Below are 25014 nucleotides of genomic sequence, written 5' to 3'. Positions count from 1 at the left end.
AGCAGGGGCTACAGCATTAGCCAGGGCTGTCTTCTCCCCCTTGTTGCTTGCACTTCATGCACTGGTGTTTGGGCTTGAGCCATGATTCTGTCTAGCATAAAGTGGGCAGCCCTTTCTTCTCTCTTCTTGGCTTCAGTATTTACCCCTGAGGCTCTTGCCTCAGTTGCTGCAGGTCTATTTGGCCCGTGGCAGAGGGTTCTGGCAAGCGTTTTGGGGAGGGGCGGATGCTTAACAGGTCTCCATGTGAAGGGATGGCTAAAAAGCTGTGGCAAGTGCAGTACTGTTAGCTGGTGACTACATGAGAAAGCTGAGATGGGCTCTGAACCATGTGGAGAATCCGTACAGGAGCAGTGATGTACGCTAAAGTGTAGGGGAAAGAGTGTGTGGAAAACAGTGTGGGATCTCTTGCAAACAGCTGGCCCAGTTCTAGTAAAATGGTCTCATGCAATAAACTCCTTTGCAGGGTGTGATGCCTGTGTTCAGCCCAAGACAGGGAAAAAGTGGTTGTTACTGAACGCTGGAATCTCACCAAATCCTCTGCAAACTGCAGCAGGAACGTTGCTCGTTTTGGGTGTTCTTTAGCGGCTACTGTATAGGATGGCTCATGTTTGGGACAGTGGCATTGTCACGGATATTACAATGCTAGCATAAGAGAGGAAAGAGGACAGGTTCTGACTGAACAGATATCTTATGGCAGTTAACCTGGAAAACATCAAAGCTCTGCCTCTCGTTGGGACGATTCTGTTTTGGCCATCAGAACAGATGTGGCAGAGACAGAGTGAGCTGACCTGAGTGAGTGAAGGGACGATGGGGGGGCTGCCCTTCCCCTGACACTGGCCCATCGCATATCCTGCGGCAAGACGTTTCGTTCTTAGCACTTCAAAGTCCCAGGGGCCCATGAGGGAAGCATTATTCTAAGGGCTGCTCCCACCAGCTGCACTGGACATCTGGGGAGCAAATGGAGGAGTCTGGCACTGCTGGAGGGCTATTAGGAGCTTCTCCATTAGCAGGATTTACAGCCCTGAGCTCCTCTGATGGTCTCTCTGGAGTTGTCAGCTTTTCCCTACTGACTTGGAAGCTAGCATCGTTTTGAGCGTAAGAGCTACTTACTCTTCCTCCTTTAGCAGGAAGAGAAGCCCAGCTCTTTTTCTACAAGCCACATAAGCAGGGTCAAACCTTAAAAGCAAACCAAATTCTGTGCTGTCCACCTTCTGCTCTTCCTCTGCAGGGCCAGCAGTGTGTGCAGTACCTGGTCCAGCCCAGTGTTTCCTGGCTCACTGCTGCCTAGGCAGAGGTCTTCCAGAGCACTCAGCTTTGCTCTGTGGTTGGGACTTTTGCTGATCTCTAATCTCCTCTGTGCCTCAGCTGCTCTGTTGGCACACTAAAGGCTAGCCACAAAGCAACTATAATTGTGCTAAGTGGCTGTGGGGATAATGGGCTAAATACTCAGGATTGCAGAGGCAGCCACATTCCCAGCTATTTAATATCTTGATTGATGTATATTTAATTGTTTGCCAGCCCACAGGAGGATGGCCTTCTGAGGTCTCATTTCTCCTGCTGTATATAGCTGGTGAGGCAAGTATGTGAAAGAACCACAGAGGACTGAGGTATTTAGCCAGGTGTCCAGATTGCAGGGCTATAATGATCCCAAGTTTGCTCTTGGTAGCTCTGGATCCAGAGTGCCACTTGTTGGGACTGCTAGGGTAGACCTGGGTGTTGTGGTCTTCCTCCTTGGCTTGCTGAGCCAAGAGGGGGAAATATGTGGTTGTACTGTTCTAGGACCTGTTGGGAAGAGTGGAGTTGTCTTCCATGGCCACAGCCTCTGGCTTCCTGCAGAACGAAGAACACAAATTATTCCTGCCCTGGCATGACCTGAGAAAAGGTCTGTGTGCCTGAAAGCTTGTCTGCTTTTTCCATTTGTATGAGCTGATGTAATAAAAATTGTTGTCTCTCCCTGCAAACCTTGCTATCTCTCAAATTAGACCTAGGACCTGGACATGTTGGGATACTTGGCCTGTCTAACTTTAGGCACTTGTTTTGAGTGGCTGAACTGGGTGTCCCTGTGTAGTCAGGGGAGAGAATTAGGTTCTGTTCTGCATCACTCTCTGAAAGAGCCTATTTCTCCATGACTAAATACTGGAGACCGGACTCTAACCAGGGTGCCTTACACTTAAGTGCTCTGCGTGCCCATGTCTACTCTCCAGAGATAGTTAGCCCAGAAATGCTGTGTAGAAATGCTTCTCTCTGAGGTACGGCTGCCTCTGGGGGCCTGGTGGTACATGTTATTTTAACACGGAGAATGGGGCAGTATCTTCCCGAAAGAGCTCACAGTTCACAAAGGTAAAGTGCCCAAAAGAAGAGTTATGAACCCTGCTTTACAGGACAGAGAAGCTGAGTCAGAGTGAAATGAAGAGACTATTTTTTTAAGGATAAATTAGAAATTCTAAAAAGCAAGCAGGGCTGCCAAGATGTTTTTGGGTATCTAAATATCTTGAAAAATTCTTCCCAAGGAGCGTGGGAGTCCTGTTGCTGGCAGGAGCAGACCCTGTATCTGAGAGCTGTGCGTTAACCACACACGGTGCTGCCTTGCTGTCCCCTTGCTCCCAGCCGTGCTGAGGGCAATGGCTGCTGTTTGAAGGATGTCAGTCAGCGCTGAAGGGCTGGAGAAGGAATCTCTCACTGCTCTGCATGGAGGAGGAAGATTTAATAGGAAGTGCTGTTGAGATACAGGAACTCCATGGAACATAACTTTGCCCAAAAGCCTTTTTTTTTTTTTTTAAAGTTTTTTTTTTTTGGCTGCCCATAAGTTGACAGACAGATGTCGTCATATACCATGTGTGCATGGTGGTTACCCTCCCCAGCCCCCTTCTAAACACTCAATTCACAGCTGCTGGCTTTGCACTGATAAGAGAATGAGATGACTTCCTTTTCTTCTCTCCACCCCCACTCCCTTCCAGAATAAGCTGGGCTGTGTTTTTTGGTAAATAACGCTAGCTGTCACTTCTTCACTTGAAACTTTCCAGGCTCCACCACCTTGGCCAACCCTCCTGAAGGATGCTGGAGGCTGGAACGTTCTTATCGGGCAGCAAACTGCCTTCCATATCCTAGACCAAGCTCTCCCCACCTCCCGTATCCTACGAATCTTGCCGCTTTTTGAGCTGCGCTGTGGTTTCTGTGGACTAACGAATCACCCTGCATATCCTGCTGGGTCAGGAGTCTTGACCGGTTATGGTGAGGTAGGATGTCTGTTCTGTGTATGTCTAGCTTCTATTTTTAACAAAGATATTTCTGAGTGGGATCAAAGCAAAGAGGAGAAGGTATAGACAGCAGTTGTGTAGCTTAAATCCCCTAGAAAGGTTCCACTTGCACTATAGGAAGATATGAGCTAATAGCGGTCAGAGAGCACTTGAAGGTGTGGGTCCTAAGAGGGTATGAATAGTCATTAACAGTGCTTGTTAGCCATCAAGTAGCAAATTCTTTCCAGAAGTGTAAGATTCTCCAGTGGAAACGGCCATTCGTATGCCTCTGCAGCGCCCGGGTCCGCTTGTGGCTGGCTTTAGCACTGGGGAAGAGCGTGGTGGCCATTTCATTAGTGCGATTGTTACGGTTACTATTAACATGATTACTGAAGAAGCTGTTGGTGCTGGCTGCAGCCTGGGAGAGGTTATTCCTACTGTGAGCAGCGTGTCATATATGTGGTGTTACTAGATTTGTATCTTGTGCTACTTTGTTAGTGATGCTGTATTAATAGTTACTCGTGTATCTCTTCATTTGCTTTGCCCTATCTCTAGTTGAGCGTGCTTTTATGTCCTGATAACCCAGCTCGCCTATATTGGAGCGCTGTAATTTCAAAAGGGCTGAGCAACCCTAATGGAATTTAGTAGAAACTCAAAACGTGTGAAATGACAAAATTTAGTTACCAGAAGTGCAATTTGGAACGCAGTGATGGTTATAATGGGCATGAACCATAACAGCAGCAGTGCGTGAAAGGGGTCTGCTGGAGCAGGGGAATGCAGTGTGAAACGATCCCTTTGCCAGGCCAGGAGGCACAACAGACGAGCGTGTGTCTGAAGAAAGCAGTCCTCTTCACTAGAAACTCAGTGGGCAGATCCTGGGCAAGAACTGGGCTGTGTCTGAAGCCATGTTTGAGGCGGCTAAATGCAACGGGATCGTTGTGCGAGTGGCTGGCTCTTTGCCATGGAGTGTAAAGCAGAGCATGCCTTGGGTTTTCCTTCCTTCCTCTTTCCTTCCTTCCTTCCATGGGCATGCAGAGGGCGTGGGCTGGTCTTCAGCACTATGCAGGGATTCGGTTGATGCGAGTTGCTGCAGCCTGTTGGTAACTTACACTGTGTTGTACCTCAAGAGCATCCCAAACCTTTTTAACTAACTTGTCTCGCGTGTTGCAGAAGTCACTGGTGTCTGGCCTCTTCCTTGGTATGTTCTGCTTCATCGGATCATAGGAAGGCAGCTAAGCGAATACTGTTCTGCTCCAGGAGGAGGCTTGTCGCTCAGACAACAGCTGGGCTAGTTTCAGAATTGGCTGGCAATATATTTTTAATGCCCCAACTGTCTGGCAGGTGGGTCTGCATTGTAATTATAGCTTGCTTGGCGAGAACAAGAACATCTGTAATATACAGACCAGTAAACTTCCTAGACTGGAGGGAGCTTAAAAGAGATTTCTCCTCCTGTTAGGCCTTTTGAGGCTAGTAGGCAATGCCATCTCTGGCTGAGGTTAAAGTGTAGTTCAGTGTTCGAGGTGGTTGCTTTGTGCTCCTAGCAGTGGAATATTCTTTGAGCAGAAAAAGCTAATTCAAATTTAAATTTAATTTGGAAAATATTTCAGAAAATTTGGAAACGGCAGCTGAAAATAACCTGTTTGGATCCTTTGCCCTCACAAATTTTTTGGGCTGATATGCTCAAAGCATCTGGAGGGACTTATCTACACCTCTCTTAATTAAGAGGACATGGGTGTAAATCCCCTGGGCAACTTGGAAAAACCTCAGCTGTCAGTTTCCTGCTAGTGCAGGTGAGTATAATTGGGTGTTGAAATGCACATGGGCCAGATAAAACTAGATCTGCCTCTCCCATTCTGCAGAAACAGAATATTCAGGCAAAATTTGTATTCTTTTCCCAGTAGTTTCGGTCTTGTGTTATGCTTCCTCTCCCCAGTGTTAGTGTGGTATACACGAAACCCACCCACTAAACTAGTAACCGACTTCTTGCCTGTTGCAACGCTCTCTAAGGTCTCGCTGTGCAAGGTGAAAGTGGGTTCCAGCATGACCCTGTGCAGGGCATGGAAATCCTTGGAAGAAACTTGTCCAAATGTATTGAGCGGCAAGGCCAGAATTTACATCAGCAAGAATAAAATGTCGGAGTGTATTTATTGCAAAGCCAGAGGCCTTTTGCTACCGCAGAAAGCCTCTAAACATGTATGCAGATTGCCTTCCAATTAAATACCTACCTGCCTGGGCTGACAGCTTGTGCTGCGCTACTGAACGTTGCGCTGTGCCCGGAGGGGTGAGACAGCTCTTGCTGCTAATGGAAGCAGCGAATAACTAAATGATTTGCCCCCTGGCAAACAGGGAGCTTGTGACAGGAGAGATGGAGTTCACATCTTGCAAAGCCCAGAGGTGCGCTCCGCTGGCTGGGCTGTCCGTTGCTGCGGACAAGTGATGGCTGGGTTGCAGAGCGCAGGGGAGAGGGGAGCATGAAGGGCCGCGGAGAAGCAGAGCACGTTTCAGAGAGGAATTGATGTGCTAAGTGTTACTGTTATTTCTGAAGTGAGCAAATACTTGGAATCCAAATGGGGAAATTAACCCTGCACGTATTCTGTGAAGGATGTTTCTGCCTTCTTTAGAAACAAACCAAAACTGTCTCAGCAAGAGACTCTGCCCTTGGGGTATTAGGGCAGTCCCACGGCAAGATCAGAGGTGATGGTACTTGTACCAGCTGGATACTGGGGAGGAATAAGTTTTGCTCCTGAAAGCACCTGTTGGATATCCGAATTCTCCTAGTTCTGTGCAGGCAGTCTGGGGTTTGGGATACCTGCGGTAAGTAAATAACCTGGGGAGCGTTACCAAGTCTAACAGTTCCTCACTTGCTATGTACTGCTGCCCCCTTGGAGCAGCCTTCTGCTGAGCTATGAAGTGGCAGGCAAAGATGGTGTAAAGGCATCCAGTGTCTGAAGTCCTCTGCTTCCCACAGCAATACGCGTGACTTTCTGAGCTGATGCCTGTTCCAGTCTCTTGTGGTCTTTTCTCCATGTCCCGTTGGTTCTTCTCTGCAGATGACCAAGAGAGGTGCTAGTCAATGCTCGTTCCTTCCCAGCTATTTTAGACCTGGGTTTTACCAGCTATAAATCTTAGTGGCAGGCTGAGAGCCAAATCCTTTGCTGGTATAAATGGTTCAAAGGAGATGGTGGCAGGTTTAGGTTTTACCCTTTATCAAGGACTATCCTCTGAGGAAATGCGGACAGATGGCTTACTCAGCAGTCTCTGCCTCAGACCTTCTGATCCTAGTCATAGGATTTGAATTAATTTAAAGTCTGCATAACTCCCCTCTGTCCAAATCACATGGGAGGCCTGCCAGCCTGACATGTGCTCCTGGTAGTAAGGAGAGGTGGTATTTGTGTGCTCAGTTGGCTTCCTGAGCAGGCAGACCAACTTTTGAGGTGGCCATTTGTTTGTTTCAAATGTGATAAGCACTGAAAACAAACTTAGTATTTCCACTGCTTTAGAAGAGGAAACTTCACTGACAGATTTACGTGTCGAGGCGACTGTTAACTTGCTAGATTTGCTGTGTCCCAAGATGCTCAGAGGCTTGGCTGTAGACAGCTTATGAATTAACATAGCCCATGAGGGGAAGCACGGGGGATGTGATTTAATGCCACACTGAAGCATGGTGGTAGGGCTTTCCCTTGTGACCTAATGCCGTGAGGTGGAATAAAGGCTTATTTTCTCATAGTCTCCATTTTGAGCCAAATATTTGTGGGTTACTTGCCATGTTGCTTTCCGATGCCTGACTTGAGGTGCAACTGGAGAGAGACCATGCTACATGGACCAAGAGGAAAAGCTTATAAGATGCTACATATCCCCCACCTCAAAACAAAAATAAAGGAAACTGAGATACAAAAGTGAGGGCTGAAAACCCACGTCTCTGAAGCACACTCAGAGCTCATTTTCCACAAAGATTTACCTGGTAGTGTTGATGGCTAAAAGCCTGGGCTAGGAGGGCTCTGCTGTTTTGGGGTGGGGGGAAACTGAGTACACTGTGTGTGCTTGGCTGCTACCTGGGACTAGCTGAGCTTATGGTAGTGTCTCTGTTTTGGCAGCAGTTAGTCAGAATTGGCCACTATTTTCTTCCTCCCTTACCTCTCATATGCCAATGTTTCTACAGTCTTGTTTCTAATGTGAATCCATCCTTGGAACACTCTAACGGGGGCCTTTTGATAACATGTGTTAATTAGTGGGGATAGGCTCTTGCAGGATAGATAACTTTATTATTCTAAAGAGGAAACTCTTGCATCCGAGCAAGTGTATGTAACAATTTATTTTGGAAGTGAAAATGTAAGTTAGCACTTGTAGTGGGAGGTCAGGCTCTCTGATGACCCTTCCTTCCTTCCTTCCTTCCTTCCTTCCTTCACTATTTAGCTCAAGGCATCTCTTCCTGTGGCTAGCAAGGACCAACTGGAGCCCCGTATTTGACAGCAGCTTTCCTTGGCTATAATTAGGCATGGGGAATGTAGGTGCAAGAACACTCTGACACGTAGGAAAACAGGCACACTTCATTTTGTGCCTGCCCTGCTGGATCTGGGATTTCTTTCTAGAACACGGTGGAATGAGCAGTCAGACTTTTCTGAGATGTGTGGTTGCTATCTCCTGCATCACCACTGTGTCCTAAAGCTTACTGTACAGCCTTTGGATAGACTGTCCTGGCTGCGTTTCTTGGCCAGCTGGCAACCCAGAGCTGCTGCTTCTGCAGCTGCAACCAGCTTAAGTGGAAGTGAAGCACGCTGGCTATTAGGATGTTGTTAGAGGAACTCTGCCTCCGGCAAGGGGAGAGCATGAGCAATACCTGTGCTCAAGTCTTTACAAGCTGCTGTTCTGAGGACCAGAGTTGCTAGGTCAAGTGTTTGCAACACTTTGGATCACGGATGATGGCAGACTTTCAAAATGACACGTGCATCACCCCTCTAACTTCTTCTACATGGTGTAGAGCCCCTTGTCTACTGCAGTCTCCTGGGAGGGCTGAAGGAGACCTAGGTGGGGATGAAATGGCAGGTGCAGCAATGCCAGTAGCAGCTGCTCGCTGACATGAAGCAAGGAGACAGCAATACAGCAGATAAGTGCCGGTCTCTTTCACATCCTTCATGCACCCATGCAAACGTATAACGGAGTTCAGCTTCTTGCTGCATTTGAAGGCCAAGTCACGCGTTCATGCCCTAGTGCCTTAACTGTTTGTTCTGGTCCTGTGGAGCAGACTGTCACTTTTGTCTCAAGAAATGTAGTTGTGCTCTGGGTCTTAGTTTCATAAGTTGCTTCCTTTCCTTGTCGCTATAAGGCCTTTTATCTGGGGAGAACAAGACACGATGGTGAAAGAGGTTTTCCATATCAGCAATGTGGGATGGACTGTGAGGAAGTCCCCATGATAGGCAGAGCTCTCTTGTTTAGTGTGTGTGCAGGCTCGGGGTGGCAGGGACTGAGTCCCGACTGCTGGTTGGACTGTTTTCAGCCACTTCAGCTTTGAATACAGTCTACACTCGCCTTGACTGTGGGGAAGATCAGTGATAGCTGTGAAATCAGCACTTCTGAGATGTCCTCCCTTTCAGATATGCTGATCTTTTTCCATCTTGCTTGAAGCCAGGGTGAGCGGTGCCTCTGAAACTAGAGTGGAAAGATCCAGATAGAAATGAGAGTGAAACAGGCATGTGACTAAGCCAATGTCAGAAATGGGGTAGCTTGTGTGCCAAAGGGCTTTGCTGCAGTGGCAGCAGGAAATCGTCTTAGCTTTTCCTTCAGTAGCGGCATGTAAATACAGAAGAGCGGTGCTGATAGGCTTGTTCTGCCCCCAGCAGATGAGCTCCTGGCTGTGGGTGTTTGCATACGTGGCTGTCCTATGATGGCTGGGGCAGGCGTGTGGGTGCCAGCAATAGAAGGATACTCAGTTGAGGTGCTTTATATCATAGCCTCCTGCCTAATAAGTGCTTGTTTAGGTCAGAAGGAAGAATATGAATGTGACTTTCTTTCATGTCTTATTTTCCCCATAACAAAACTGTCATACTGGGTGTCTAGTGAGAAGCGTAAGACCTTTTGTCTGTAAAGCTCACAAAGGTCTCGTAACGTACAGAGTGAAAATCATGTTCAGCTCTCTGTCAATAGAAGTATTCTCCACAAAGGGAAGGTCTGCATTTGCAGCTTCTTCATAGTCTTCTGGCTTTTCTTCTGATGGTTGCTATTTTTGAGCTGATGACCTGATTAATAGTCTTGGGTTTCCCCAGAGAGATAATAGGTGAACACGTGATTGGATTTTGCTTCTTTGCATCTTAGATCATAGCCTTTTTAGAGAAGTGAACTTAGGCACACAGACTTTTCTTTCCCTCATCGCTCATGTTCTGTGTAGAGCAGAGGCGTTTTCACAGAGCAGGCAATCAGAGATGGAGACCAAGTTGACAGAGCTGTTGTGAAGCGTGAAGATCGCTGTTATAGGCCACTGGCAGTCAGAATCTCAGCTGGCAAGTTCTGAGTTCTTTTCGGGTTGTCTTCTTCTGAACCATGTTCTGCCTTCCAGGCTGGTCAGTCTTAAATTGAAGTTAGGTCCAGCTTGGAAAGTGCATGTAATAGAGGCATGATCTGGAAAGTGGAAAGCATGGGTCCTAGTCCTGATGTTACTGGGCAAACTTGAGCATGCCACACTACCTCTGATCCTCTTCCCTACTCTTCTTCCTGGACTTCAAGCTGAGATCTTCTTTCAGAGACCCCCTTTGTGATCTGTATGCAATGTCTGTCACAGTGGGGTTTTGCTCCTCAGCGTGACCGTGCTCTAAAGTGAGTTAAGATGTAGAAAAAGAAGTACCTTAATGTGTCAGCCGGCTTGAATAAAAGGGCCTCTGTGCATGTCCTTGTCACTGCAGGCTTTGAACCTGAAATCAACTCAGAGGACTTGGCTATACCTTTATGAGTCCAGGTTGTGTCCAAGTTGTGTCTTGGTTACGTGTTTGTGAAAGAGGATGTTGTTATTGAGCGCAACTGGAGTAATGCTTTCTTTGGATAGTGTAGCTGATACAGCTCTGTGGTTAAAAGGCACTAGTTGGCTCCAGGGATGAATAAAGGTGTGCTGAAGCTGTGTACTTTGGTTCATACTAGTGAGATATGAAAAGAGTGGGGTGTATCTCTGAAGCAGAGAGATCGCCTTTGAAAATGTGAATTCTGACGGTTGCTTTCACATTAAAGCAGAGAAGGGAAGTGAACCCTTGCAGACTTCAAAAAGCAGAGTTTGGGACCCACAGAGACATGCCTAGTGCTCTGGATGAGGTGCTTGCTTGTGCATCCATCCCAGACAGGTACTGGTGCACAGCATTAACTGGTTGCTGGAATTCTTCGTGGTATTTGTCCTTCAAGTGATTTCTCTCTGTTCTGATGTCAGCTAGATCTAACAAGCTTCCTAGTTTCTTAGGCAAAATTAGTTCTTTAAACACCTACCCAACTTGAAATCCTTGGCTAAGAGACAGGTCATAAGTGTGTTTTGGGGAGATGGGGTGGATGGATCAGAAGGAAAAAGAATGGACAGTGCCTGAAAAGAGAAAGATGTGCCAATGGCAAGCATAGATTAGAATTGAGATGAAGGGATCAAATTAGAGGGAGTAGATGATGCAAACCTTTTCATGTGACAGGGAGCTAGGAGAGATGTGAATTTATATTAATTAAAAATTAATGCCAGCTGAGGTTCCAGAGCCAGTAAATGAAAACTCTCTGCACCAGCTCCCTGCCAGAAGGGAGATAACTGCTCCTACCTTTATAGGACATGCAGGAAAGAGCTCATAGGGCACTCTTACTGCTCTTTCTTGGTTTTGTACGTGTACTCTCCTCTTCCTGTTTCAGACCAACAGAAGCCATCCCCTCCCCCAGGATGGCAGCTGGGGGTCTGTGTCCAGCCGCTCTCTAGATCTCTAGGGACAGGACTGAAATCACAATTAAATGACAAAGTAATAAAACTGATCTTACCCATGTAGTCTGAGACTACTCATAATCTCTAGGGAAAAACAGTTTCTTTAATTGAAACTGCTCTGCCTAATGCACTGTCTTGCAAGGGGCATTTATGGAAAAGCTCTTTTGAAGAGCTGTATGTGAAACTATACTGGCTGTAGTATTTGAGTTTCAAACCAAAGTGTGGGTGGTGAATATGCACGTGTGCGTACACATATCCTGTCCCACCTCCCTCCCTCCCTCCCCCTCCCCGCTCCAAAAGTCTTTGAATGTGGCATGGAGATGTGCTAGATGCTCTGCAGCTCAAAGCAGCTCTGCTCTGCCTTTTGATGAGGTCATTAGCTAATAGAGATATAGGTTGAGGTTTCCTGCAGGCCAAGGTGGTTTCGTGCCCACTCAGCGCAAGCATTAATGGCATATCCTGCAGAAGGCAAGCAGGCTGGGGATGTTCTCGTGATGGGCAGGTCCAGTCCAGAGACTGCTCTTGCCTTGGGATTAAACCCTGAAATGTTATCCTCAAAAGTTTCAGAGAAGGCATCTTTGATAGGTGTACCGGCAGGTGCTAGGAAGGAAGTCCCACTGGGCCGGCTCAGCAGAGGTGTGGAGGGAGGGTTTCCATTGTTGGTTAGGGCTCAATAGCTAAGTTGCAGTGGGGGTGTGAGTGGTTCTTACAACACAGTTTCAGTAATGCAACAAGGCACAAAGACCGAGCAATGCTGGTCACCCTTCACAGCAGCATTGGTTTGCTGTTGAAAATAGTACCAATAGCTTCTTCAGAGCTTGCTTGTGGGATAGAAACCAGGACTCTGGTGTGCGCAACTATGGCTTCGAGTTTCCTTTGTCTGACCCTTCTGCTGTTTGCGTGCATTTTGGCGAGACCCTCTGGCCTGAGCCCGGTGGAAGAGTTCTGCAGGGTCTGGCCACGTGTAATGAACATGGTTGGGCTGATCAGCACCCCTTCCTTAAAGCGGCAGAGTTGTCTGTGCCCACTGCTGTTGGGTCACTGAGACTTTATGCTAGAAAATTGCTCTTCTCAGCTCTTCTCTCTGATATAGTGCTGCCTGGGGTTGTTAAGTGTGATGTGTATGGAGGTAGGAAGTCCTCAGGCAAAGGTGCTCTTCACTGCATATGTTTGGAACATTATAACTGACTCCAAAGCCAGATCATCTGAAGAGTTTGGTATCTCAGCTCCTTATTTCTCCTCGTCTCCCTGGGTGTTAAGAGCACTGTAGGGACTGGAGGGAGCATGCCGTGTTTTTTTTCCCCTGGAGAGATGATGGTGACACATGCTAGCCGGTAATATGTATAAGGTGCTGCGGTCAAACTAACTGGGGTTATTACATCCTGATAGCTTGTCATAGCTTGGTGCGCTGCTTGTCATAGCTTGGTGCGCTGCTGCACACCACTAACATGGGTGTCTTACATTAGCAGACAAAGAGAAGTCTGTAAAACTAGTGAACACCCAGGCCTGGCTTGTTCTGCTCTCTGAAACCGAGGCACTCTATTCACAGGGTACAGAAGTCCACAGTCTTCCCCAAGCGACATAGTTGCTTGGGAGAACCCCACTGGGTTGGGAGAGAATTTGGTGCAAAAGCCCTTTCTTTTAAGACAGCTTATTTCCTGCCTCACTCTGCTGGGTGAGGCTGGACAACCCACGTGTCTTATCTGTAGTGTACTGTCAGATCAGCTGATGCGTAGTGCTCAAAGAGAGGCGTAGAGTGCTGTTACTGATTAAATACAGACTGAGTGGACTTGGTAGCTCTTAATAAAGAAATGGAAATAAACCAAGACTCCAGCCTCCTGAACATCAGTGATGTTGGTTAATTGGCTTTTTTAAGATGATGCTGATCCCATAAAACTGGATGGCTGCCTTTTTAGAAACCACATTGATTAAGCAGTGTGCTGAGAATTTGGCAGCAGAAAAAGACTTAACTGGACCTTTCTTGACAGTACAGAGTGGAGAAGGTTAGTTTGGATTCCAAGGCAGAAGCATCTGGTTTGGGAGTGACTCTGCTTAACTGTTTTCTCAGAGGAAGTTCCTCTGTGCACACGCTTTCAGTAACCATATGCCTTGAAACCGAATGGAAAAAAATTGCTGAATAAAAAGCCAGCTCTTCACAAGGCATCAATGGAGACGTGGCCCTTCTCAAGCAGCTGGGGCTGGTGGTCGGAAACAAGCATGCACCCTCAACCTTGGCTGGCCACTGCACACAAAGGGGTTGCTAGCATTTGCTCTTTTATGTGGTACCTAAATCCAGTGGGAGCAGATCAGCTGCTTAAGAAAGAAGTCCACACAACCCCACAGAGCTTGCCCACAAAAATTACCGACCTGTCCCTCCTCTGAAATGAGAGCTTGATTTCTGCCTTGCAGCAGAGGAAGGTCTCTGCCTTTTTTCAGTGAAGTGTTTTTTTTTTTTTTTTAAATATCCTTGCAGTTTAATATTTCTCTTCTTTGCAACCACTAGTGGCTCAGCTATTTGCGGGGGCTGGCTACCCACGTCAAAGGCCTTGCAGGGTTTTATCCTACTTACCTGCTCTTGTACAGTTACTGTGAGTCCCAGCAGTACCTCTGTTACTTCTGTTAATGGGTTCTTCAAGAACCAGGGGACCTTGACACTAGTGCATGAAGTATGTGTCGTGCTGCCTGACTCACGCGTTTGTGCCATGCACTATCTGGCTCTATCCAGACTTATCACTGAGGTCTTTCTTTGGGGTGTCATTGAAACCAGCTGGCAAAGGGGCATGAAACAACTTGAAAGTGCTATGTCCTACCCATGTTGAGTGATCAGGGGACGTCTATGGGAAGGCTGGAGGCACCATCCTCCCCTTTGAGACAGTTTGAAAAGATCCCCTTCTGAGTGGGTGAAAACTGAATCTGCTTGTTGAGAGCAATCCCACCAACCTCTGTGCAGGATCAGAGCCTCAGCAGGCAGTTTTTCTTCTCTTCACTATTGCTGCTGCTGTTTCTTGTCTCTAAATGTTAGAGTAAACAGCAATGCTTATGGAAACAGGCCAGACTGTCTGTGTAAACACCCTGTTTGCTTTGAGCTGGCTCTGTTTGTGCTAGCGATGAGATCTTGGTTTGCACAAATGCAGGACTCCTTTAAAGGGGTGACAGGATGTTAGGCATCCAGGTCATACTGGAAATTGGCGAAAATTGAGCGTGTACCTTCTCGGAGAGAGTAACTAACCATTCTCACCTGAGTGTGAGGTCGATTAGGAAAGTGCTCTGTAAAATATACCAGAAAGGAAGCTAGCAGGTTACTACAGAAGTGACTCGCACCCCAGAGAATGCAACATAGACTTGTATATCTGCTATGGAAATGGATATGCTGGCTTAAAAACATAATAAGATTTTTTTTGTTGTTGTTCTGTTTTAAAGTTGTTTACAGAAGTCTTGGGGAATATTAGATGTTTTGTATTGGCACAGTTAGCTGTCGTGATGCTAATTGCTTTAGGAAAATGAAAATATTTACCTGTATCTAGAACTGAATAGATTTGCAGGATATATTTATTTAACACATTCCCTTGAGGATATGCTTGGTATAATGAGTCTTCTGATGGGATTTCAGTTGAACCAGACTAGAGACAACAAAGGAGGCTGTTGCAACTCTGTCAGGCTTGAGAAATGCTTAATATGCAGGCATGCCTGTGTAGAACAGCTTTCAGTGCAGAAGTGAACGCTAATAATTCAATATGGAAACATCTTGAAGCCAATAGTAGCCTTGCTGTACAATGAGTGCGCGCTCTGCTAAATTAAGTCTTGATGTAGGAGGATGAGTATGACTTCTCAACTAAGATGGAACTGCTTATTTCCATCTCTCCAGGAAAGTCTCTTTTTGCAGGTCTGCGAAATACCATGCTATGGCTTGCAGGCACCTTGCTGAAGCTTTTTGCTGATGGTCAGTGTTTTAGCACCTTGCTTAGTGACCCCCTCCCAAGATGGGACAGTGTCAGTGTCACTGTGTGCTACAGTGTTGCTGGACCTTCTGCAAAACTGAGCATCTACCTTTGAGTCTCTACTGCTTTTCTCAAGGAAGTATTGGTGCTTCTGTGTTTCGGGCAGAGGAAACTTTCAGCCTGAATGGACCCAGAGAAGAGCTGGGACAAGGTGACCCTGAGCGCCTTCTAACAAGAAGAACGCAGCCTTGTTTTTTACTGTCCTTTTTTATAAGTCAGTCCCACGCTCCAGGTCTAAATGACCTTTTAAATGCTTGAAGTTGGCATTACTGGAACGGCAGGCGAGTTGTAGAAAGCAAACCACGCTGTCTTGAGCCTAGCTGTCCTCAGAAGCAGCAGGGCCTAACTGAGTCCCTCCCTCAGGAAAAGAACAGCTTCTGTTCTTCAAGCCAGCACCCTAATCTGTGGGTATAACTCTTCCTGCATCCCAGAGGCTTCTTATAGGCATGGGACAGTGGTGTCCACTCAGCCCAGAAGAGTTTGCTAACACCTTTGAGTCCCATTCTAAGGATTAATACCCTTACAGAGGGTGAATTGCTTCTGTTACTGTGGTCCAGCTTAGCACCTGCTTAAACTCCGTTTTGAGAACTCGTGGTACGTACCCTTCTGCTGACTTCTGATGCTGAAAGGAGTGTCACCGAGTTGTGTGCATGGGCCTTTACGTTCCCTTGCAATTGGTGATAGGTATCTGGAGTAGCCCTTAAAGATTTCTTCCTATTTGCTAAATAGGAAACTTAGTTTTGCAAAGGACTGGATTGCTCCTGCTCTCACAGTCCTCATTTCTCTGCTGGAAGAAACGTCAGCTCTGTATCTGGTAGCCTTTAAGGGCAGGGTCCGTATCCTGTCCTTCCTTTTGCTGTGGTGGGAGGAGGGGTGTCTGTGGCTGGGGAACCCGTGGGTCTGTTTGCTCTATATTGACAGCATCTACTGTGAACGCTGACTCCTGGAGAGTGTCACGAGGCTTCAGCCTAGCAAAGGAGAGGGCTGACAGTTGGTCCCCTCCTCCCCGTTTTGCAGTTCCTTCAGCCACCTCAGCTTGCTGGGTTAGTGTTTGTGTAGAACCAAACAGTACTAACCGCACATGAAATGCGTAGGTGTCATGTCTCTTGGGCCAGATGTGCTTTGATCCTCTCCACGCCTAACCAAAAAAGAGAAGTTTTGCCATTTCAAATGCTCTTAACTCTCTTGCTCATGTGGGGCTCAGTCAGTCTCTGCACATAAGGCTTCTTGCGAGCGTTCCTACCCAGGCTCTAGGGGGGCCACAGTAGGCAGTCCCCTTGTCCTGTCTTCCTTCTGTAAGGACAATGCAAAGTAAGTACGGGGAAAGCCAGAGTGCATGCTGTTCCCAAGAGCTTTGACAATTATTTCCAAGTCTCTGGTGCTGACCGTGGCTTTCCATATGTACGTATTCTGGGACAGACATCCTGTGTATAGCTTGGGGAGGGCTGCCAGTCTGCGAGTCTCAGCAGCCAATGTATTCAGTTGGCAGTTTTCTGGTTTTTGTTTTTGTTTTTTTTTGTGCACAAGATGGAAGTTGCTCCTTCTTTGAGCAGTCTGAGATAAGGGTAATGGAAAAAGAAAAGGCAGCGATCCAGAATAACTTGCTTCCATCTCCTTTTAGGAACTTACTTTATTGTTTACTTGGAGGCTAGAGGATCTTAGGAGCCAGCAGCACTGCAAAGTGGTAGGTGGGAGCTGTATCCCTCTGTGATACCTCAAATATAGTCTTGCTCAAGAACTCATCCGCTGAGGGAGCAAGATGCTGGCACCCCGCCTCCACAGCGGTCTCTTAAGTATTCATTTCAGGTTAGGTGCTTTTTATCCTTTAGTTATTTTCTAGAGCTGTTCAGAATACCGATATCCACAGCTAGACTTTTAAAAATGCCTTATTTTATAGATTTCTGAGGGTGTAACAGTGGTGTTCAGCTATCTGTTGAGTTGTATCTTAAGACAGGGGTGCAAGGATGGATTTCAGCAGAAAAAAGCATTTTCTGCTCATTTTAGGGAGGAAATGAGTAACACTGTATGGAAGAGAGGATTCTTTTATTAAGAGAAATTATTTGATAACTTTTAACATGGAGGAAGGTCTCCTTTTCCGAGCTGTGGCTGGAATGTTACCCCTGCCAAGGGACTATTCTGAAACCAGACTTCCTTGTATCTGACTTGCCTGGGTCTGGGAGCTGCGTCTTCACCGTTGTTTAGCTCAATGCCCACAGGATCAGGAAGGGTTTGTAGCCATTGCATTGGCTGACCTTTATGACAGTGCATGGGTGGGGGAAGTCCTGGGACTGGCATCTGTCTAAGATTTGCCCTCTCGTGCAAGAGGGTAAATCCCCACTGGAGAAACTGATCTGCCTTTGTCTGACCTGTGCCTAGACCTGCTCGTGTTGGTCCCTGAGCGCTGAAATGGGTCCGTTTCTAGGTGTGCACGAGGTCTTCCTGTTGGTGGGAAGCCAGTCAGCAAGGGCTGTTTGTGGATGTGAGCGCGGAGAGTGGAAGAGCTGATGCAGACTTAAGAGCTGGGGATGATATTTTGTGGGGTTGCCTGCAATGGAAGTGGGTTGAGTGAACACCATGTCGGTGGTTCTCGCTTCCACAATACCCTTAGTCATTCCAGGTTTCTCAGAAAGGGCTTTCAGGCAGTGTTGTGGTTATCGGACCTTTCTTTTCACTGTTGAACGTGCGTGCCTCTGGTGCATTAGTCAGCCCGATGTGAAATCTAAACGGAGCCCTCTCCTGTCATGCTGTGTCGATTCCCGTCCTGACTGAATCATATTCTTTTTCCCCGCCGTGCAGGGCCCAAGCAGTATCTTTCTTTTAGTCTGTATTGGAGACATGCTGCACGCAAGTCTTAGTATTTTATCTATTTTTTTAAATACATTTCTTTGTGGAGGTTTGTGTGCCTTTAGTTCCTGAAAGGCACTTGAAGATGACGTTTTGTTTTGTTTTTTTAATTTTATTTTTGTTTGGTTTGAACCATGTAGGGGAAATTCATTTCTCCGCAGGAAAGCAGTATTGCCTGAAGTAGACCACGTATATTTACTTGTAGAAGTAGACATGAAAAGTTGTTAGCTCCCCGCTCTTATTTATTTAAAGCAATTTTTTAGGGGTGACTCAGATCTACAAAAAGCAGTACGAGTTGAATGGTTGCCTGAACGACCTACTGCACAATAACACTTGCTGCTTACTGCCATTGAAAAAAATGGCATGATGTTAATTTTTTTATTTTTCTAGGCAATTGGTTCCCTTTTATTCTGCTTTCCTTCTCAGAGTATTGCAGATCTACCTATAAACAATCCATGTGTTCAAAGGTCTGAATCAAAGCCCTAGGTTCAACTGCACGCGAGTGGTGCTTGCTCCTCTGATGCATGGCCGAAGCGTGCAAGCTGGAACTGGTGGGGCTCTCTAAGGCTTTTTGCAGGTTTTAGTATCTTTACTTAGAGGGGGATGTGTGGGCTGGTGCTTTCTTCTCATCTGCTATGTTGTGGGTTGGTTTTGCTTACCAACAAATGTACTTCAGTAAAAACCTATAATGAAAAACCGCTCTAAAGATGCTTTGTGCAAGTACAGTTTACTCCAGGCCAGGAACAAAAGAAGCTATATTGATAAAAGCGATATTGAAAAAAGGATATGCAACGGCAGTGGCAGTTACGACTCTGCTCGTGGGATGAAGCAGCAGAGTGCTCTAGAGCAGGAGAGCTCTCTGTGTATATTGCGTTGGTAGGATGTGGCAGCCTTCACAGGGAAAGAGCCTTGAATCCTCTTTTAGCTGTCTTGTCACTCTTGTTTTTAAGTCCACTGTTGACAGGAACAGGAGGTGAGCTGAGACCTGGGAGTAGGTTTGCCAGAATATACTGAGTGGGAGAGGTAGATTTTAAGTCACCTGTAGTTGTCTGAGCTGTGCAAGGTGTCGTGGCACTGAAACACACTTCAGAGTTTTTTGGGTTTTTTTGATTCCCGTGTAGTCCAGGTAGAAAAGCCTCTGTGGGGAAGATGCTCCATTTCAGAACTGGAATTCTCAAATGGAGACGACCTTGAATTTAAAACTGTCCCTTTCGTGCCATAGGGCTGTAGCGTGTTCCCTGGCTCAAGAAGGTGCCCCGTGCGAGGCAGTGCCAAGCAATGTGTTCCCATCAGCGCACAGCCCTCAGAAGATGAGCTATGCAGGGAGGCTTTTTTTGTTCTGGAAATCCATGGGAGAGGTGCTTGAGTTTGTAGAGGCCTTCTTCACTTTTTCTTTGTTGCTGAATTTGGAAATTAGCCTTTTCACTCTCCTCTGTTAGTGCGGGCTGCAGAGGTTTTCTCCTCAGCTCATTTATTTCTTGCAAGCTATATAACAAGACACCTGTGTATGCTTGTATGAATTGGTTCCTTTCCAAGCCATGGGAATGATTGAGGGAAAGGACGTTTAGCATTTAGGTTTCTGTTTTAGTGGCACAAAGACATCGTGGAAGTTGACAGACCCTCAAATTTTACCCTGATATACTCCTCCCCTGCCTCTTGGTAGACAGTACTGTGCCACTCTTAAGTTTGCGAGTGCCCTCCTATACCCTTGGAGCGTTTTTACAGAGAGAAGGATGCTAAAATGGACTGAAGCTAGTGGTATCTGTAGCTCTGGTCAAAGCTGCTGAGATGGAAAAGGAAGAGGGCTATAGGTAATTTTCCTACTTTTCCAAACACCCATCCTTTCATTTGGAGAGATGATGGACATGAGGTCCCTTTTCCCTGTTGCGTTCTTTCTCGTGGGAGCCTGGTGCTTCAGGTTCTGGAAGATTTACAACCCCAGTACCTCCATCTTCTTCCTGACACTGACAGCTTGCAAAAAGTTGTCATTTTTCAGCATGAAAAAATCTTGCTTCAGCCAAGATCCTGCATTGCAAGACAACGAGTGTTTAGATTGAGTGATAAGATGATGAGGGAAAACATATGTGGTTCTACTGTCACAGTAGCCTTTGAGGAGTGTACACCCTTCAGAGGACGCTGCTGTCAAGGTGACAAGGATGTGCTTGTGGCTATGGGGGGGGGTATGCATGTATGAGGGCTCTTATCCCACTGTTGTAACAGATGTTTCCTTAGGTTTTTCCTACTGCGTTCTATTAAGCAATATTGCCCTGTTTTTTATTGCCATTAGGCATTTGGTGAAAACGTTATGCATGGCCTTTGGCAACTTTGCCTTGTCCCTGAGCTTCATTAAGCTCCATTAGAGGCGTTCAATCCTCCGGCAGTAGCAGTTTTATAGAACACTTAAGTGCTGGCCCTGCACATGGTGGTGCAGGGTGTCACTCTTGTGAGGTCAGGAATACAAGGCTTGGAAATGCTGGAATTCCTGTTTACCATCTGTTTCCATGGCCCTTTCCTAGTAGGGCTCTTCCTCCAATATCTAAGGATCTTTAAGCAAAACTGTTTGGCTTGTGGTGGGAGAGAGGAAATCCTAAATTCTGGAGGAGATTATACATTTCTTGACCTTTTCTATGTGTATCGTGGAGGTAAACAACACTTTAATGAGTGTGCGTGAACATATGTTTGTAGATTTAATCTTTGGGTGCGTTTCCTAACACAGGCACGCAGCAAGATGCTAGGTTATGCGTTTCTCTGCAGCAATCAAGATAAACTTGCAACCCCCTTGTGAGGACGGTGAATTAGCTAGCTTGATCTACAAGACAGCTGTATACCAGGGACTAACTTACTAAATATTTCCAGCTACGCTCCTCTGGAGAACGCACGTTTCACTTTGCGTGGCAAATGAAGGGTTGCATTTTAGTTGTTTGCTTCAGAGTGGCAAGGCAGACCTCCGGCCAGGCAGAAACATTCACGAGACTGTCCTCTGCTCGGAGGCAGAGTTCGGAGCCAGCGCAGCTTATTCTCTTGCAGTCAGCGCTGCCCAGAAAACGCTCAATAGGCTAGGTTTGTTATCGTAACAGAATTAGTTGTGGCTTGTCTTTTCCTCTGTGCTGCTCATGGAAAAATATTGCAGCTGTCCCATGCAGAAATGTGCTGGAGCATGAGCTAAAACTGAAGAATATCTTCAGAACTGAGTGACTGTTAGTTTGGAGTGCTCTTTGTGTGACTTAACTACTTAAAAGAGCCTTAGGAGGGGGGAAAAAAGAAAATCAATGGTTTCTGAAAAATCAAGCCATAAAACTGGTGCCACTTGGGAAATCGTTGGCCTAGTATGCATACTTGGCACACATTAAAGCTTGTGGAAAAACCAGTTCTTGTGATTCCATCAAGAGAGCTTGATCAAAACTGATAGCATCAGAAATGAGGTCAGTGGATGGTTTGACACTTAAAACATGAAGATTACATTGAAGTAGCCTACAGTATGATGAAACATTTTTCCCCTAAGGGTGAGCTGTCTCTTCTTCCCTTTTCTAGTATGTCCTGTTATGTGTGTATGCTAATAGCACTGTTGCTTTCCAACAGTATGCAAAGCAACGTTTCCTTTGCTGCTGCTTTCCCTGGTTATGCTCTGGTCCCATGCTGAGAATTTTGCTTTAGACTCAGTAACCAGCATGGTTTGGTTCATTTTCCTCTGCGCTCATGGAGGGCTGGCTGTGGCACGATGGCTTGAGCTAAAGCTAGTTAGAGTTTAAAAAGCAGCTGCTTCATCTTGAGATGAAGAGTCAAAGCTGCCTCAGCTAGGGATGGAACGGGCTTGGTATCTGTGGACTGGGTGAAGAGGGAGATCCTGGAACATGCAGTCGCTATTGTGTTTGCACTGATGCTTAAGAAATCTTCTAGCATAAGGGTTTGTGGCTGTCTCAGTATACTGGAGACCAGAGCATGCCTTTTCTCTGCTCTGACAGAGCCCCAGAGAAAGGCCTTTTGTCCCTCATGTCTGTGTACCCCCCTTTTCGTAACAGACTTTAAATGGGAGAGGCTGAAGGACTGGAGCTTGACTTCTTGCTGCGGGCTGTGGAGCTTTTTTGCTGTTCCTCTGTCATGAAACGCACAGAGAAGCCCTTAAAGAAACGTCCCAGGTTCCTTCAGAGATGCAGGCCTTTTCTTGGATCTAGTTCATTTGCCGGCAGCATGGTGCCAGTTCATTTGCCGGCAGCATGGTGCCAGGGAGGATTTGCTCCTGGTAGGTGCTGAGTGGGAGGTAGCCAGCCAGGATTTCATCTGGACCCAGAAGGGTCAGAACTATTTTCCCAAGCAGGTGGTCCCTCCAAAGAGGGGAGGGAGTCACCTGTCTACACTACCGAAAGCTTGCAGTGCTGTGCCTTCCTCTCTCAGCTCAGGCAGATACCAAGGTAGTTTGGGAAAGAGTCCCATCCATCCTCTTGATAGATATCTGAGAAGACTTTCTTCGCTCTAATAGATGAATTTTGAGTGAAAACTGTTACTGTGATGTGGAGGGGTGGAAGGTCAAAATGCTGCTAGGCAGGACTGGGCGCTCTGCTGTCTCGCAGGAAGACAGCGTCTGCCTCCCAGGTAGTGGGGAAGGTGGTTAAGGGGCAGGCTCAGGCCGTACCGCTTTTTCACATGTGACATTTGTACTTCACAGGTGGTTTCATCCGAACATCAGTGGAATTGAGGCAGAGAAGCTGCTCCTGACCAGGGGGGTCCATGGCAGCTTTCTGGCTCGCCCCAGTAAGAGCAACCCGGGAGACTTCACTCTCTCTGTCAGGTAAGCAAACAGCAGCAGACAAGAGTTGGATGACGGGGCTGTCTTGAACTTTCCAGCACGCTCTGCTCCAATTAGTATATGTACCAGGGGAGGGTGCACAGAGGTGATGTTTGTAGTAGCACTTGCCTTTAGAGTCAATGGACTTTCCCCATCACTGCAGAGTCCATGCTGAGAGTCGCATGCTACGTTTTCCCTGGCTTGCTCATCCCTCTGGGAAGCCCATGTGCCCGTCCTGCCAGGCTTGGCTGCGGGCTTGGGGAATGTCTTTTTGGAGCCGTTGGCACAAGCGGAGGGGAGATAACACGCACGCTTAGGTTTATGGGGAGAGCGGGTTCCGTCCCAGGGGTAATTAATCATCCCTTTCCAGTTTCAAAGGAACTTGATGTAGCTGCATGTCAGAGAGACTTGCTTCTTGTGTCTGTGAAGGATCCCGGAAACATCTCTGTAAGAAAGAGAGCTTACTGACCAGCCTGCTGAAGACAGGTTTCCGAACAGCATCACGTGCATCATCTTTACAGCGTTCTTGTGTCCTTCGGGACCAAGGCGGTTGTAGAAAGAAGGGTTGCAATTTTGTGAATGCGGCCCCTTAGGATACAGTGGAGCAGATGCACAGGGGACAACTCGCTGAAGGTGAACTAAAGGGAAGAGGCAGAGCAGCTTTGACTACTGAGCCCCTGAGATAAAAAGGGGGAGGTTGCGGGGTCGAGGATTGACCTCCTTCGGTAAGAGCCATCCATCTGGTGCCCTGGAGGGAAGTAGCTCAGCAACGGTTTCCCTGGGCGCTTGTAACACAAATCTCTGCCTCCCCACCTCATTTTGTTTAGGAAACTCCGTCGAGTTTATACATCCTCTTACCTACACTGTGTTTAGAGAAGCTTTGTGCAAACAACAGACTGGATAGAGCGTTTCCACCTGGCAGGGTGTAACATCTAACAGGATGTGAGCAACGCTCGGCAGTGTCTGAGCCTCGGTCCCTCCCCGTGCTCCTCTTCCCCCCCGGCCACGTTGTGTGGGAGCTGCTTGCGGGTCAGAGCTGTGTGTCAGTAAGACTTTACTCTCCCGTTGCTGTCTTTAACCACTCAGATGAAAGGCTTCTCGGCTTTATCTCTTCCCTCTTGCGTTTGCCTCTGGACTCGAAACGTGCGTTCCCCTCCGCCCTGTGTGCAAAGCGCGGCTGATTCTCGGCTCTGGCGAGAGGGAGGATTCGGCACCTCATTTATTGTGTGCTGCCTTTTGCGCTGGGGGGTACAAGGCAGCAGGCAGGCCCCTTGCCTGCCGGGCAGCGCGGGCTGACCGAAGCTCCTCCCGCTGTGGGGCGAGACAGCGGGGGGGAAGAAAAAGGTCCAGCTTTTCCCGTGCGGTGGCAAGGTGGGGAGCGTTTGGGTCTGGCTTCGTTAGCTCACTCGTAACCTTGCCGTCAGAAGCGGCTGAGAGTTAATGAGAGAGACAGGAAATACTGTCTAATTAGAATGGAAAATACTTAGTCACGCAGAGGTGCTTTGAGCAAGTTGCGCCAGCGAGGTACTGCGTGTAAGATGGGGTTGTCCGCCTGCGAGCTTGGTGTCTCTTCTCATGTCATTGTGCGAGTCAGGGAGTTGTCTGATCGCAACGCGAAGCGCTGGCAGCACCTGCGCAGCCAGGCAGTGCGCGAGCCCGCGTGCAGGTTGTCTCTGCCCAACAGCGTCATGGCGTGGAAAGCTACCCGACTGGCAGCGCGATCACCCTGAAACAGCCGGCTAACTCGCTCTGCAGGGAAAGCCGGCTCCCACGCCTGCGTTACTGCCCTCGTGCCTTGTGCTGCGGAGTCATCCCGCAACTCGGCGTAGTTTTCTGCCCCGGCCCTGTGCCTTGGTCACGGTCCACGCGCGTTTCTGCTGTTGCAGTTGTCACCTTCCATCTGTCCAGGTCCGTGGCCTCCCCGGCGCCGCAACTGGAACGCGTTAAGACTGAGTGGATAAAAACTTGGCCTCCTGTAAAACGGTTACTGCTGGCCAAGGAGTCCCAAAGCGTGTTTTTTTTATTGCTATTATTTCTTTACCCCTTTCTCTGTGGCAGAAAGAGAGAGCAGGGGAAGGGAGTGTCAGATTATCAGAGGGCATCCTGGACTGCTTCCTACTCTAGGGACACTTTTGTATTGCAGTAAATATTTGATAACAATATTGTTTTCATCATAAGCTCAAGCTGATCAATGCCCCGAATGCAGGGGTAGCGCCCTGCAGTGGA

At 47.4% G+C, this 25014-nt stretch overlaps 1 protein-coding gene across 3 annotated transcripts in view; it reads left to right on the top strand.

Moving 5' to 3' along the window:
* Positions 1-25014, top strand: part of LOC104141899 (tyrosine-protein phosphatase non-receptor type 11) — a 59823-nt gene that overhangs the window by 11896 nt on the left and 22913 nt on the right. For 2 of the 3 annotated variants that reach the window (XM_068916405.1, XM_009671491.2), the window contains exon 2: positions 22669-22791. In XM_068916405.1, coding sequence (XP_068772506.1) covers positions 22669-22791 — 123 coding nt within the window. Of the gene's footprint in view, positions 1-2945; positions 3237-22668; positions 22792-25014 lie in introns of those variants that run through there. The other variant, XM_009671492.2, reaches the window with a different exon arrangement.

The sequence above is a fragment of the Struthio camelus genome, chromosome 21, assembly GCF_040807025.1.
Source record: "Struthio camelus isolate bStrCam1 chromosome 21, bStrCam1.hap1, whole genome shotgun sequence".
NCBI classification, from domain to species: domain Eukaryota; kingdom Metazoa; phylum Chordata; class Aves; order Struthioniformes; family Struthionidae; genus Struthio; species Struthio camelus.
Note: the sequence above shows the minus strand (reverse complement) of the source record. Positions and strands in the feature narration are given on the sequence as shown.